General features: G+C 36.8%; 1 protein-coding gene across 1 annotated transcript; it reads left to right on the top strand.

Annotated features, from left to right (window-relative positions):
• Nucleotides 1–9,271: 9,271 nt before the first annotated feature.
• On the top strand, nt 9,272–16,524 carry gal (galanin/GMAP prepropeptide). The gene is made up of 7 exons (XM_026311955.1): nt 9,272–9,327; nt 9,680–9,760; nt 10,363–10,417; nt 12,027–12,098; nt 14,755–14,841; nt 15,448–15,519; nt 16,463–16,524. The coding sequence occupies exons 2-7, from the start codon at nt 9,680–9,682 to the stop codon at nt 16,522–16,524; spliced, it is 429 nt and encodes a 142-aa protein (XP_026167740.1). The 5' UTR covers nt 9,272–9,327.
• The last annotated feature ends 860 nt before the right edge of the window (nt 16,525–17,384 follow it).

Below are 17,384 nucleotides of genomic sequence, written 5' to 3'. Positions count from 1 at the left end.
AAAAAAATTGCTGAAAATGATGAAAGGAGAATGATGTGCAGCCAAAGCAGGAAGTTGAAATATAATTTTTTAAAACTATGAACAATAGTTTTGTAGTAATTTAAAAGAAAATATTTGAAGGAAGATGTTCTTATGAAAAAAAGAAGACGAGAAGTAAGGAAAGACTGAAAAAAGGAAGAACTGAAGGAATGAAAGAAATATGAAATAAAGAATAAACTGATAAGCATCACTAAAAGGCTGAAAGGGAAAGTATGTGCTGGCAAAACAATAAAGGTGGTAATATAAAACAATCTGAATTAAGACGTTGAAAGATGACAAGCTGGAAGGAAGGACTGAACAATGGAAGAACTGAAAAAATAAATTAAGTATTAATACATAACAAACTTAATCAGGATTGCTGAAAAGGTTAAAAGCGAAATTATGTGCTGGCAAAGCAGCCAGTTAATAGAAAATGGCTTAAAGAAGAGAAATTTCAATTTCAAGGAAGGTGTTCTTTTAATGAAGACAAGAAAGAAAGAAGGGCTGAAGGAATCAATGAAATATGAATTAAATGAGGAATGAGGAAAAGAAGGAAAGAAAGAAGGAAGTGTAAGAAGAATAAAGGAAAGAAGCATAAAAGGGAAGAAAAAAGAATGGAGTGTGAACAGAAACAACATAAGAACAGGAATGTATAATGTGAAAAAGAAGAAAAAAAGGAAGGGGGGAGAAGTGTGGACTTGCAGAAGACAATATGGTAGACATTAAAAATAGCCTTCACTTGTGCCTAAAGCAACAAGCCAGGAGTCAAAGTCCATAATAAGCTCATATTACTGTTATTCACTTTTATTTTGAAGCAATGTAACAGATGGACTTTTATTTTGAAAGTACAGCATGCTGCAGGGCGCTCACATGATACTGAATTGAAACCTGAACTTTAATATTGAATAGTCATTATATTTTAGAATGTTGTAGTAACTTCCTCTGAGTGACTGTGAACTTTTATTGTGAAAGTCTGAACATGTCCTGCTGGGAGAAGAAAACATGGCTGACATTTAAAAGGGCCTAATCTAGTCCTTAAAGCAACTTGCCAAATGCCAAAGCTCATGGTGAGCACATATTAGCATTTCTTTGGTTTTATTCTGAAACAGTGCAATCAAAAAGCTTTTATTTTGAAAAAGAGGCATGCTGCAGCAGACGCATGTGACCTTGAATTAAAATCTGAATTTTCATTTTTAATATTCATTATACTTTAGAAAGGTGCAGTACCTTTCTATAAAAAAATGTAGACTTTTATTGTGAAAGTCTCACCATGTCCTGCTATTTAAAATGGCCTCAAAACTGGTGCCTAAAGTTGTATGTCAGTAGCCAAGAGCCATGGTAAGCCCAGGTTAGCAAAATAAAAGGCTTTTATTTAGATTGTTTTTCCAGGATAGGTGAAAGCCTTAGTTTGTGGATTTATTTACTTTTATTACATTTTACTACATGGATACTGTAAGAAACACAACAACAACAAAGACTGAGGATATAAAAAAAGAAGAAGAAAAAGAAGAACTTACTTTCAATAAGAGCTTATACAATACGCAATCCTGCTCTGGCCTCACTCACAAGGATGGGACTGCTAGGTCACAGATACTCGTCATCCAACAAAAATAGAATTTTAATCTCAAATTTCTGCTGTTTATCCTGTGTCTGTAAGGATCTTTAGACCTCTGATGGATTTGAAGTGTACGTTTTGGTGTGGATCACAGGATGATAAAGCCTTTCTAAATGCTAATGATGTGTGTAGGTGAGTGATAGAGAGCCAGCCCTGCTTTAGCCCAACAAGAAGGCACAAGGAACATAACTGAGCCACAGCTAGGCTTCAGTGAGACTTCCTCATTTCCCTGCAAAATAATCACAATGGCCCAGTTGGAGTTTGAAGTTTAGTTCGGATTTAAGAGCTCTATTACCCTAGGAGACCTTTTATTATGTGCCTTATATGTCATCATTACATTACATTTAATAAACATGCTTACTTTGATTTGAAGATACAAATAATAATACCACATTCACAAAGTTAATATCTGAGATTACAGAATATGGTGTCATTACTAAAAGGAAGTCAGACAGATCAACAAACATGAGCAGTCACATAAACAGACTTGAAATGAACCAACAGTTTAGACAAATATATAAGAAGAAAACAAAGATGACAAGTCAAATAATGACCCAAGCTGTTGTAAACATGTCAGTTTACCTACTCACCCTCCAGTAGGTTTGACTTTAACCTACTGTACTTACTTAGCACTGCAGTTTATTGTGCAATGATGGATCTGTCCAATTATCTCCTTGTGTTGTTTGACACATTGGACTTGTAGGGATGTCAGCGCTGGCTCTTTCAGATATCTGTGCTCTCCCCACTGCTCTTGTCTTTCTGCACCAACACCTGCACCTCAGGGGACTTGTTAGTTAAATACATGAAGTTTACACAGCAAACAGTAATCATCAGCAGTTTTTAATTGGGGCACAGTTGGAGAGGGCAGTTTCACCACCACAGACACAATCAGAGTGGCTTTGTCAGGTTGCATTGTGGTACTCTGAACTAATTCTAGTATCACGCTTAACATTTGCTGCTTAGCACTAAACACGAAGTAGAACTGAGTCTGGTGGGATTGCATTTGGTTTGGCCGATATTTTATCGCAAATTAGACATTTGCAGTTCCAAGAATTCATTCTGATGAGGACATGGATGTGAGTACATTTAATCATAATACATCGAAACAATCTAGATATTAAATTCAAAAAGACAAAACCTCATGGTTGCAATAAAAAAAAGTTAGAGGATAACTAAAGTTAGCAGATTCTGCAGATCATTGCCCCCAACCTGTCCACACTGTACACTGCCTATATCGGCAAGGAAAATTGCTGCAAACCTCTCACAACCTCTGCTACAACCCTTTCAAATTCTCTCCTTTTGTTGACCCTGAGCACTGCTGGCCAAAACAAAGAGAGGCCAGAACAGGTTGTTTTCTTGAATCATACTGTATGGTTAACACTGCGAGTCATCTTTTCATTCAGTATTTGGGTGAACAGAAGCCTAGTGATGACCAGTTCCATCATCATGAAGTCTAAAAATCTGGTTTCTTACTTGCTGAGCCAATTTCTTACTATGTGGACCAACCAGGGCTAAAAAATAAGAAAAATGTGGTTTTCATCGGTTCTTTAATAGCACTGTTCATGCAATTAAGTGGAAATGATAGGTGTACTTAAATTTGTTGCAGCTATCACAGATAACCTGACTTTTTTTTTTTTTTTTTGCTATAAGTTGCAGGTAAACTCAGTTTTGTTTCACCAATTACATATAAATTGGTTTATTGGTTTGAAGAAAGTTATTTCAGGAGTTGAAGTAACATCATTTAGCCTTGGAGCATAATAATCATGTGAGGGTTGACTACAGAATTATTAATGAATAAACTCATGAATAAAGTTTATTTCACCCTATTATAAAAATATATTTTACTACCGGACCTGTCAAAACAGTAGTGTAATTTCTCCTTTAAAGGACTGAAGAAATGATTTCAAGACAAAAATGCCTGGCAGTATATGTCTTTGTGTCCTGCTGAGGCTGTCCTATTGTGCCATCTCTCTATCTACTTTATCCTGGACCAGTCAGTGATGCTGTAATAGCTTCCTAGTCACATCTTTTTTCTCAGCAAGACCTCTGTTTCTTCTCCAGTAACAGAGTTCTTCTTTGATGCTGAGCACAGCACAGACAGATATGAAAGCAAATAAACCTGGAGGCCTGATGTGCCCCTTACCCCTAATACTCACCACTTGGTAATTTGGAATTCCAGTAAGAAATAATAGACTTATCCTCAATTTCCTTTTACCTTAACTTCAGAATGGGGATGTGTGAAAATGGGACTCTTCTTTCTTTTCATTAACAAACATTTTGTAGGTTAAGTTATTTAATGCAGTCCAATCTTTTAGATCAGTTTCACTACTTGTGGGTTGGGGGTGTGTTTTGCTCCTGGGGTGTTGTGGTCTTTTTTGTGGATGAAGTTTGAGCTGTGAGGTGTGTGATGTTTTTTGTTGTTCTTGTTTTTCCTGTAAACTGGAAGTAGATCAGATGCTTATTTAAGGATAGTGAAAGGTTTACATCATTCGATCCTCTTAGCAGTAGGAGGCTGGGTGTGATTAACTGTTAGGAGGACAGGTCAAACTTTTTGCAGTAGGCTAAATGACATTTTATTAACTTTGGGCATGCTTATGAGTTCCTACATGCATTAATAGTTATATTTGTTGTGACGATCGTAGTAACTGAAATATGTCACATTGCTGTTTGATAATTGCTTCATCAATGTCCCAAGGTTTCATTCTGTTCTGGACATTTGTCAAACCAGTATAACCTTATTAAGCACGCCAGAGTTGGCGTATTGGACAGTGGTATAGAGCCAGATGTCCTTTCTTTGCTGTGCAGATTGCTGCTGAATAGGCAATAATCATGCCCTGTCCGTCTGAGCCATCCCCTCCATGGCAAAATGGTGTCAAGTAACTTTTTTTTTTTTTTCTTTGGTAGAAATGCTTCAGTGTCAATGTTGTATTTTGTTCTGATTTTGTTTTCAGGACCAAGTGATTAGATTAGATTAGATAGTGATTAGATTAAAAGTAGACAGTTATGAATAGATTATGCACAGTTTATATTGTACATAATCTATTTATAACTGTCACTCTAACCCAATTTAGATCCACACAGTGCTCTGTATTGACAGGAGTTAGGCAAGACTGAGGCAAACCAGGGCAGGAAGATCAGGTTTAGAGCACAAATTAAACATGCTGTCCAATTGTAACTTAATCCATCCAGTTCTACGCTGATGCCGTGCTGTCGAGGCTGATAGGGATAAAGCATCCTCGTTAGCTCTGTCAAATCCACCAGTATCATGTCAGCCTCGAAATGGCTGTGCACATTAAAAGTTTCTTCTTGGTACGGTTGACCAAGAAATTCAAGATGTAATCAGGGTTTTAAATAAAAACCAAAGGTTACTATTAAATATGGATCTTTTTAAAGAATTATGTATTATAAATCCACATCTCTCAGCAATGATGTGCACTTATTAGCCAGTAGCTAGACTTTATATAATTACAATTTTGACATGCCTTACACTCCATGAAAGTTTCAAGTGTCAAGATTTTAGCAATGTAAAGGCATTTCAGAGTCCCAATATCAATGCAGCAACTGCTTTTTGCAGCTGTATAGCAAACACGATAGAGCTCATGCTATTGTGTGACATGATATTGTTAACTACAGTTACACATTTCCATTAAAATTTTTAAAAAATTAGGTAAAAAGAACTTAACACTTTAACAGGTTTGTGAGTCTGTAAGTTAGCTTTAATATTACATCATGGTCACACTGACTTATTTTGCAGACACATACAGACACAAGTAAAAAAGAAAATTAAAAAGAACCAAGATAGACATCCAGTTACTCCTGTATGAAGAATGAGGCCATGATTTTAGACATAGCAGACATAGCATAGTTTTCTTCTGATAAACCCACTGCGCAGGAGCAAACAGCATACAGACACAAAGACACAGTAAGGGTGTTCAAAACAAAAGTAGAGATAAGAGATAATAAGAGTGAATCATGGGTTTACATTCAACAAAGCAAATTAACGAATAAATGCAAATTTTGCTCAGTGTCTGTTGGGTGTATTAGTTAACACGTTTTGCAATCAAAAATATTTTTGTACAACATTGGCGCTGCATATAAATTGCCTGCATGAAGTGCATGGCAAGCACCCTCTCACCTCCTTTTCTTCCCCCACTCCATTTTCTTTCAGTCCTTGGGTCTTTTGGTCCTCATCGGTCTTATTCATGCGCCCTCTTTCTGTGTTCTTCACTCTCTTTTGACATTTTCCTTAATTTCTCCCTTTATCACATCTCTCTGGCTCTGCTCCATCATCATCAGGTGCCCTGACACAGTGGTAATGCCACCATCATGTCTGATACCAGTGACCATAATTACTGTATAGTCAATAACAGTAAATCCTCAAAGGGAGCCGCATGGCGTGTTGCCAGGAAGTCCCCTCAACAGGTCAGTGTGTGATGTGCATTATTACAGAGTGAAGGTGGAGAGTTGAACAGAGATTGTAAAATGTCTTCCTGCCATGATGCTCTACTTTTCACCTGCCTATTAAACTGTCACATCATTTGTTTTTTTTGAGCACTGCAGGGGGATGTAACATATATCCAATATACTGTATATTTAGGATGTTTTCCTCTAGCAAACATTTGGATAAATATCATAACTGTTTTTCTTACTCTGGGCTTCTGAATTGGTTTAATAACCTTTAAATGGCACCATGATCATAAAAAAAACAAATCAGTATTTCTTTTACTGAAAGCTTTCATGTGATCCCAGAGACTTTAATCAATTGATCCCACATGAATACCCTCTCTGCTACCTCTCTGCACGTTATAATATATGAAAACTTTAGATCTTGTTCTGAAACCCATAACAAAGGTAATATGTGGTCCCTGAAGGCTTATCAACATTTGAAGGTAGTGAGAAGGTAGTCAGAGCTGGAAACGATGTAAAACTTAACCTTTGTATCCATGTTGTTTGTTGATCCATGACATTGATCCACACTAGAATAGATGAACAAATATGGACATGATATCTTTTACAGTCTTATTGTTTTTTCCAAGTTATAACTTAGATTCACAAGTCGTAGTTTGGACAATAAATAAAGTAGATCTATTAGTGCTACTTTGTGGCAAACATGTTGTTCTTCTATAGGATTTAATAAATACATGTATATTACTGGCCCTGTGATGGACTGATGACCTGTGCAGGGTGTACCCCTGCCTTTCACCTGAAGAGAACTGGGATAGGCTCCAGCAGATCCCCGTGACCCAAAATAGGAATAAGTGATGATGTCACGGCGGGGAGCCGTATATTAAAGGTGATCGACCCAAGGTGCAGACAAAAGGAACTTCATTGGCTCAGGTAAATTCAAAACACACCACACACTAGAATAGACAGTGGTTGCCAGGAATACAAACACCGCCGAACATGAGAGATACAGTCAGTACACAGCCACGCATGGAGAACAGGTAGGTCAAACACTCACAGAGAAACTAGAAAACACAAAGAATGAACACAAGGAGACACAGGAATAATCACAGGGGGTAGAGCATATACCACAAGACATAAGTCACAAGACAATCCAGCAACTACGTGAGGCAGAGGGCAGGTACGTATACCTGCTCAGAAGACTGATTGGGATCAGGTGTGGCCAATCACCTAGTTGCTGAGGGAGAGAGACACAAGGGCGGAGAAACACAGGGGGAGCAGACACAGGTGAAACTCATCAACACTAATAAACATAAAGCTACCTGGGATAAACCCCAGGTGACACAGGAAATGGAAATACAATAAAAGTCCCAACACGAGGAAGTCCAGAACCAGGGACCTGTTGGATGGATGGATGGTTGTACACTACTGGTCAAAAGTTTTAGAACACCAGACCGTGGAAGAATATTTGATTCATTAAAGTAGCCACCTTGTGCACATATCATCATCGTCATTTATATCTTTTAAAAATGGCCATTATTTCTGCCACTGACAGGTTAAATAATTAATGTTTCAGATACAGCCCTGTGATGGACTGGTGACCAGTCCAGGGTGTACACCTGCCTTTCACCCAAAGAGAGCTGGGATAGGCTCCAGGAGATCCCCATAGCCCTGGTTGGGAATAACTGGGTATAGATAATGGATGGGTTTCAGATAGGCTACCGCTGTGCTGTCTGCAGGATAGCGCACACACACCAACAGCATATATATGAAGTTACATGAATATATAATGTTAGTAGTGCTGCTTATTTACAGAGCAGAACCTGTCTGTAGGTCTGCAGGTAATGTTTGCAGATAGCCCCCTAACTAACAAGCTAATGTTACTAAGAAAACTTTAACACAGGTCAGGCTAACCGACAACTAAGTTAGGGAAGTTGAAGTGATCCAAGTGCCAGTTTTGGCAAATTTCACAATAACAGATTGAAAATACACTGAAGATAGACAAATGAACATACCAAGTGCGCATGCTGGAACATCAAGAAAAAATGATGAACACTTGATAAACACCACTGCTGCCCTGACTTAGCTTGCATTGCTAGTTTGCACATTGAATTGCTAATTATAAAATTAATTGCAAATTAAATAACGAGACCAAAACCCCATGACAATATGACATGCAGTTGATTTAATTTGCATTTAAATTTTTAAATAATATTATTCAAAATTAATTGCATATTACATTGCCATTTTGCACATTGAATTGCCAATTGCAAATTAATGGTCAGATTAATGGTAAACATATCCATATAATTTCTTTTTTTTTGTTGAGCATTGTCTGATCAACATCATGTTGGCTTTGCCAACAAGTAGAAACCAAGCTGGTTACACCTAAATTAGAGATATTTAATAGCAGCACAAACAATAACCTCTGCAATAATTATGCAATAGAATAAGCATCTCTGATACAGTTTCAAATAAAACGGAATAATTCCACCTTCATGAAGGAGAATTAAGTCCATTGAGCTGAATCCCTGGTCAACAATTACATGGGTTGTTTTAATAAGGCTGGTTTACTCCTTTCGAAAAAGGTACAATAGCTATTGATCTGAATCCAAAATTCAAAGATCAGAAAGACTAATACTCAGGTTGTACTACTTTCTGTGTACACGTATAAAGTACCGCAGCTTATTGTGTGTTATGTGTTTTCGTTAAGTGATCAACACGTTCAACTTCTCTGATGAAACCACCTAGCCTGTGGCTACTTTATACGTGTACAAACAGCTTTTACAATTATTTTGAATCTTTATTCAATATCATTAGGCCTATTACTGGTACAGCAGTTAAAATGGCATTTACGACATGTAATAAAAACGCTCAGTAAAATATATGCACCAAAAAATTAAAGCAATGAATTTGGGTAAAATACAGTATGGACAACAACAACATGTTTTATTGACCATGCGCTTCTTTGAATATCCGGAGTAAACATGTCAGATATCAGGTTAGGACAGGTAAATTGCGAAGACGTATTTTTTTCTAGTTTTAAATTCAATTCCACATCTCCGAGGGGCGACAAAGAAAAATCTGATGATGGCATCATATGGTATTATTGAATTTCTGTTCGTGACCTGCCCATCTTTGTGTGCAGGAGCTGGGAAGGGGGGGGGCTGCTGACGCGGACAGACAATAAAAGGTGGAAGGAGTCTTCATTTTGACATGAAACCACCTCTGAAAGCTATTTCTGCTGCTAACTTCACAGAGAACACACGGTGGGGAAAGTCATATCAAAGGTAAGTTACTGGTTTTGTAAACTCTTTATCTTCACTGGAAAGGTTTCAATTATTTTGACCATAGCGAGAATAGAAAAGGGACTACTGGATGTTCACTAATGGGAAAACAATAGAAATAAATAGTAGTACTCATAGATTACCATAAATATTTCTTTTCATTTTTAAAGTACACTGTGCTGACATTTTCATTTTGTTCCTGAGTCCTTCAGACAGGTTTGCTGCAGACTTATCTTTTATTTGTAGAGTCACTGCACTAAATAAAGTCAGGGGAAAAAAAGGTCCCCCCTTCCCTACTGCACCTCTGGTACACGGGTTTTTAAAGTGCCTTTCAGTTGGTTTGTCTCTTTCTTAGATGCAGAGGTACTTTGGGATTTTTTGCGTGTCGCTCATCTTCTGTGCAACACTCTCTGAGACCATCGGGTTGGTCATTGCGGTAAGCCAAATTATTCAGTATAATAATAACATAATACAAAACTTCATAGAGAAGGCAAGCCTAAGGTAAAAGTGAAAATTACAAGCATTCAGTAGAGGCAAAGCCACCTAATGCTCTAGAATGTTTTACTTTTAATAAATGACATGAAAGTGGTATTGCCTCTTTTTTTATTCTATACCTATGTGTAGCTATGCTGTCATGGTATAGCTACACATAGGTAGGCATAGGCTTACACAGGGATTTTTTTAATGTAGGAACTGAGAGATGAACACACCAAAGCCTGCAGCACAAATGCTTAAATATGAGTTTTTGTCATGTGGTGTATAGACATTAAAATTGAGGTAGGTTGGATTAATAACAGTAAAGTTGGCTGTGTGAGATGTCTTTTAAAAAATGTAACAGAATGGTCATGGGTAGACTACACTAATAAACTAGGTACAAAAAAAAAAATTGGAAAAATGTTCATTTATTAACTTTAGTGATTTGTCCATAGGTTTCAAATGTACAGTGAATATTCATATTAAAAAGATATTTCAGAATCACTGAGTAAAAACAATCAGCAATGAGCAGTAAATGGGCTTGTTTTTGTTCATGATCTGCAGGCGAAAGAGAAGCGAGGCTGGACACTGAACAGCGCTGGCTATCTGTTAGGTCCCCGTAAGTGCAGACCACACACACAACACACACATACACACACACACACACACACACACACACACACACACTGCATTAGTAAATAGCTGTTACCTCAGCTATAAAACCTCAAAATTAGGACAACATGGCTTAAAAATCTTCATGTGGTCTCATAACAATAACCTTCCAACATATTCAAAACATATGTTGTTAAATTATTGACTCAATGTTACATAGTTTTGGCTTTGGCATAGCAGGTTATTTATTTAAATGCAACTACATTTTCTTTGACACCAGGCTGTTTTTTTACCTGTATTTTTTTTTTTAAATTGACAGATGGGCATATTGGATATCAGGCCAGTACTACTGCCCAGTGATATTCACATGTGTAAAGCACATAACCTGAGCCACAGTACATACATGTTTTTCTTCATATTACTGGCTTGGCTGTACAATAATGAAACAGTACCTGAATTTCTCCTTGGGGATTAATTAAGTTTATCATGTCATATCTTATCTTTTCTTATCTTAGCTGATCGTTTCCTATCTTATCTTATCTTATGTTATCTTCTATCTTATAATTTACTTGTTATAATTTGAAATGTCTACATTTTAACTAACGCCCATTACTGATTCTTGAGCACTTATACACCTTTTTTTATTTTTTGCTAAAATGTGTTATTTCTATCTGATTTATTTCTTCTGTCTGTTCTACTCTAGAACCTAAATACCAAAGCCTCTTTATGTCCACTAACAACTTATAAAATCTAGTGGATGAAAAAGTTTTTAGAGGTTCTTTACAGGTTATTTACTATCTATGCTGCCTTGTGCATCAAAAAGAAATGATGACTGTAGATATGACCTGCAAAACTGATTCTTCTTGTTTTTTAACTATTATGACTGTCCTCCCCATCTACTCTAAATCACAAATATTATGATAACCCATAACTTTGAGGTGGCAATGCATACTATTCTATCACAAACGTTTCTGAATATGCTTAAATATAACCCCTGTCTGAAGTAAATTGTATAAAATTACAACCCCATGTCAAATAATTCAGACAGTGTAAAATGTAAGAGTTTGGGAACTGAGGAGAACAATTGCTACTTTTGAAAAGGAAAGGTTTTCAGATTTGTGCTTGATATAGGATTTCAGCTGCTCCACATTGCTTCAAGAAGCAATCTCACAATTATATTCCCTAATCTGAGTACAACTCAACTTGATTTTAAATAATGACTTACACCATGAAGTTCATTTTAGCATTTTGCTTAGATTAAGAGCTGTGACTAATCTCTAAAATGTTTGCTAGGTTTTTACCTACATTGCTTGAAAACGTTGCCTAGGTATCATAGCTTACGAAAGAGAAGGTCAAGCTCATCATCTGTCAATTAATGCTCTTCTGTTTCTTTGTCCCTGTCCACTGTCTCCCCTGTGCCATCTAATTTAGTGTAATTTAAAAATTGCCTTATTAGCTTTAGAGTGCACATTAACTCAACACTAGGTATCCAGATATGCGTGTAAGTGTATGTGTGTGTGTGTACCTGTGTGTGTACATGCGTGCGTGCATGTGTGTGTGTGTGTGTGTGTGTGAAGCCCAGGTAAAGGTTGCTCCTGCCTCATCCTGTGTTTCAGGTCGTATTGATCACCTAATTCAAATAAAGGATTCTCCCAGTGCCAGAGGCAGAGACGAGCTGGTCACTCAATGTAAGATAGAAAATCACGGCCACTGCAGGGCCTTGGTGTCAGGGCAGGAATTGCTCTCCCCAGACATCCCACCTCTTAGCTGCTTCTGTCACTCATCAGGGGACGACGTTTGTCATCCTACTGCTTTTTGCGCTTATGCATCAAAACACTGCATTTCTCTTTTTGCTTTATGCAAAGGAATTTATGTTGCTTTCATATGAGTATCTGTTGGGTAAAGAAAAGGTGTGGCACAGTTGGATTATTCGGTGTTGTATTTAATGTCAACAGAATGGAAAGAACAGGAAACGGGTCCATCTTGTGGGCACTCATGCAGCATTCTAAAATGGCCTCCCACCTCCAGCAAGTATGACCAAATATGAGTTGTGTATGGCTAGTTTTTAATCAGCTAAATTGAATATATTATGGTAATACTTGATTTTGTTTAGATTAAATTGCAAGTGAAGATTACTTTGCAACCATTTTGCTACAAGTTGTTAACTCCAGATAGGACGATAGAAATTGCAATATGTCAAGCTGTCATGAAGGATTTCTGCGTTTTGTCATGTTGCTCGTTGTTATGGTATGACATCAGCTACTGTAGATATAAAACCTGAGTAAGAAAAAATGTCAAAGAAAACACCAGAAGCTGACCTTTCAAGCAACACCTACGTAAACTGTTTAGGAATTGTTGGAAAAATACACCCAGAGTAAAATTAGAGGAGCAATATCATTCTCAGTGTTGTGTGTCCAGTAAAGAGATACTGTAGGTAGGGGATAGTAGGGAGTAGTCTAGCTGAGCACAAGCTCTTTCCATTAATAGTAAAAAATATTATTTTCACCAACTCCAGAACCTCAGCCCTTTTACACATGATTTACACCTAATTTTATAGGCCAGAAGGTAATTAGTCACGTTAATATGAACTTTAAGAGACTTCAGACATCAGAAGACACTGAGTTTCATCTCTACCAACAGAGCATTGTTTAAACAACACAGACTACCTGAGTATTGTTGCTGAACATGTCCACCACTTTATAACCACAGTGTACTCATCTTCTGATGGCTACTTCCAGCAGGATAATGTAACATGTCACAAAGCTCAAATTATCTCAAACTGGTTAGAGGTTCTTTACAGGTTATTTACATGAGAATAAGTTCACTGTACGCCAATGGCCTCCACAGGCACCAGAATCCAATAGAGCACCTTTGGGATTTGGTGAAACAGGAGATTCGCATCATGGATGTGTAGTCAACAAATCTGCAGCAACTGCATGATTATATCATGTGACAACGGACCAAAGTCTTTGAGGAATGTTTCATCTTGTTGAATCTATGCCAGGAATTAAGGAAGTTCTGAAGGCAAAAGGGGGTCCAACCTGAGACTAGAAAGGTGTACCTAATAAAGTGGCTGGTGAGTGTATATCTACATGCTTATTCTGTACATAAGACAAGTAGATTCTTGTTGAGAAGACAACATAATGAAAAATAATATAAATATCGACAAATAAAGCTTTTAAAATTTAGTTTAAAATTTAGTACTAATGAAGCCAGGACATATGTTATTTTCGATTGCCATTATTGTTTGTTTAGCAAATAATCACTATTTTTTATTTAATATTCATTACATTTTTAAACAAAGCAAAACAAGATATAGGAATTTAACATAAAGACAGAATCCCACAAACTAGCAAACGCACACAAAGTATCACTTGGAGTGTCGTATCCAGGCCTGGAATGATTCCTGGTTGATATCTTCAAATGATTCCTCCATTGCTCTTTATGGTGCTCAGGTTCTGATAGATAAGTTAATTCATTATGTGAAATTGCTAACATATGTGTCGTGGAGGTAAGACAGTCGGCAAAACAGTATAAATAGAAGGCATTTATATGTACTGTTTTCCCAGATGTATGTTGTTAAATAGCAAACTGAGTGAAAAGCAGTGGATTGTGTTTACAGTTTTGCAAAAAGTGTGCTCTGAAGTTTGTTAGAGTTTTGCGAAAAGTGTGCATCGAAATTTCAAACTGAGTTTAAAGCAGTGGGTGTGCTTTCAGTTTTGAAAAGTTGGTAAAGGGTTTGGCTACAAGTGTTAATAGTTTTTGCAGTTGTGCTGAGAAAAAACTGTAATGACATTATCTATGCTCTATAGACTCATGAGAGGTTAGATGCCACTTGTGAGATGTGCAGTTTCCATAAGAAGAGCTAAGAAGAGGAGTCATAATGTTGCACCCACCATCATGGCTAAGCAAATTTGCCTGTCTATTATTAATTTTTATTTTTATCATCATTTTCATTCTAATAATTTCCTTGTGTCTTAAAACTATACTCCATCTTAATTTAATTGTCTTTCTTCTGTTTGTTTTTACTGCAATTCCATGATCCAAGCCCTGCAGGTGGTCTGTACAAGTTTGGGAATTGAACCAAACAATTACAAACCAAATAACATGCTTAAATAAATCAAGTAAACAATGTCCTTAGCCCAGAGCAGCTGAATATGAATTTCTTTAAAATAAAACATTAAAATTTTACTTCTATTTTTATTAAGTTGCACTGCAGTTTAACTTAATGTCATGAAATATTTGGATATGGAGTAAATTTTCTCCGGGCTGCAACCAGTGAAATCAAATGCTCAGCCACTGCTTGTATGACTGTGTGGACTGTGATTATTCCTCATTGTTCAGATGGAATAGATGGACACAGGACACTAGGAGACAAGCCGGGTCTTGCTGGCAAGAGGGACATGGGCCACGAGGAAGACTTCAGAACAGGTCTGTCTGTCTTTCACAGAAACATGTTCCTCTCTTTTCTGCTTAAAAATTCACTCTTTGATTTGATACAACTCTACATTGCCATTAAGAAAAAACAAACAAACAAAAAAAGTAATTGAGCTGGGAAACATTTGGTGAGTTCTGGGTGTTACTGAAGTGAAAAATTACTATCACTATTACTATTATTACTTTAAAATTTAAAAAAAGTATTTAGAAATTTGAGTAAGTGGTACTTTTAAAAACAAAGGATTGAAAAAGTACTATGTTTGCAGTACAACTTAGCAATATTTCAGAAATCATTGCAAACATCAACGTAACCAGCTAGCAATGCTCTAAAAACCACACAAAATCCCCGTGCAACAACCTAAAAGCATCCTAGCAACCTTCTCCCAGAATGCTGAATTACTTCATATTGTGATCATTTGGGTAACCTGTGATTCACATTGCTCTCATGCTGAATTGTAAAGATGCTTGATGTGTCAAGTTACCTTTATATCTGAAAAAAATTAATTTCACTATATGCCTTTACTAGAGCTCCTGTCAAACCTTACTGTATAGTTTAGATGACATGATATCAGGCTGCTCTTTGGTGCTTTGTCTCCACAGGTGCCCTTAGAATAGCAGATGAAGACATCATCCGCACTGTCATTGACTTCCTGTCATATCTCAAATTTAAAGGTATGCTTATATTTCTTAACCTTTTATTAACTTCAAGAAAGGGTTAGTACAAGTCAGTCAATGTCAATAAGTTGAGAAAACTGGTGTACGTATCCATGAGGTGCAGAGTCACTACATGCATCTACAACAGGCTGACACACATAATCAATCATGTTCCTGTATTGGTTCAACTTTTGCCCACAGTCTTCCTCTCGCATTCAAATATATGAAAGGCAGCAACAATAAATTATTTTTCTATATCTTTTTCTTCAACTAACTATATACTGCATTCCTAATTTGTGATGAGAAAAATATCTGTTGTGGTATATTGCTCATAAATATTCACAAAGTAGTCTACTGATTTGACTAACCAGATTATGTGCATTCAACAAATCCTGCAACCAGCAGCATTTATGTAGTATCTTAGAACAGCACTTTAGCAGGACAGGTGGTGTGTCACAACATGTGTCAACCCTGGTTGACCAGATTCATGGCCATCTCTGAAGTTTATTGGCCTAATATAAAATATATTTTTTATATATCATCACACATATTTCATAATACTTTCACAATAAATGATCACAGTGAATTCTGGCCGATCAGTTCGATCAGGAAATCACAAAACACCCTAGTGTACGAGAAAATAAACTGGTACTCAAAGAAAACTGCATAAATGCTGCATTTGAGGTTACCCTGGCTTTGTGCTGAGAGAAAAATAGAGACAGCTGGATTTAATTTGAAGATTTATCCTCATGATGTCCACTGAGGGAAGGATGAGGAGGTCCCCAAAACTTTGCTGGATTTGAATGTAATGAACATCTTCTGCAAATACTATGTAATAATTTTTGACATATCTTTGGATAAAAATGCACCCTGGATACTACTGTACTGCTCCTGGCAGGACAAAATGTACATGTCAGTATATCTACAGCCCAATAAACTCCATGCTTGTCTGTGGTTACAGAGATGGGAGCTTTGGACAGCCTGCCTTCCTCTGTGACATCAGACGAACTGGCTAATCCCTGATGTGTCGTATCTGCCTCTTTGCTGTCCATCACCTTTTCCCCAAGGCTCCCACTGCCCTAAATGTCACCTTACCGTAGTTATATTAACACTCTGACACTGGAATGATCCTAGTAACAAAGATCTGACTCTTTAACTCTTTGTAACAGAAACTGATTCTACCCCAGTAAAATATGAGATCTTTCTGCTTAGCTGTAAATAAACCTTTATCAATACTGACCATCAGTGAGTGTTTACTGACCATCGGTGGATCTAGGTAAAGGGACCTCTGATCAGAACTATCATCATCTGAATATACTATCACCTGATTTAAGAAAATGGAGTGAAATAAACAAATGGCACTGGACTTGCTGAACAACCTGAATTTATTTCCATCAGTCACATTCACAGAATTTATTACATATGTTTGTTGTATGTTTATGTCCATTGTAATGTAATATTAACATGTTTACTTACTGTAAGCACATGAACACTATGAGTTCATCACCATGTTCCTGAAGAAATGATGAAATGCTTTTACACAAAATTGAGATACTCATCGACAATTATGTATACAATTCTACATTAACTTTTTATAGTGATATCTTTGCAAAAAACAAGCACATCATTTAATCAAGCAACAGGCCAAGAAAATATCCATGTAGCACGCTTTTTGATGTGTATCCACCAGTAATTACAAATTGGTTTACAATTTTGACAGAACATTCAGGATCATCATATACTCCATATCTTTAAAGTTTCAAAACAATAAGAATATTCAAAGTAAGAAAACTATATTCTTTCCTGGGAGGTAAAAATGCAGCAAGTCAAATTATTTTGTTATCCAGAATAATTTCATCACCATGGCAGCTAAGTATAAATTT

Source organism: Mastacembelus armatus, chromosome 6 (genome assembly GCF_900324485.2).
Source record: "Mastacembelus armatus chromosome 6, fMasArm1.2, whole genome shotgun sequence".
Lineage (NCBI taxonomy): Eukaryota > Metazoa > Chordata > Actinopteri > Synbranchiformes > Mastacembelidae > Mastacembelus > Mastacembelus armatus.
Note: the sequence above shows the minus strand (reverse complement) of the source record. Positions and strands in the feature narration are given on the sequence as shown.

What these genes read in the sequence shown, in the direction of transcription:
- gal (XM_026311955.1), top strand. Translation starts at nt 9,680, where the DNA reads ATGCAGAGGTACTTTGGGATTTTTTGCGTGTCGCTCATCTTCTGTGCA. An exon ending in CCATCGGGTTGGTCATTGCG is followed by an intron (nt 9,761 to 10,362) that starts GTAAGCCAAATT and finishes CATGATCTGCAG; the next exon opens with GCGAAAGAGAAGCGAGGCTG. An exon ending in AGACGAGCTGGTCACTCAAT is followed by an intron (nt 12,099 to 14,754) that starts GTAAGATAGAAA and finishes CTCATTGTTCAG; the next exon opens with ATGGAATAGATGGACACAGG.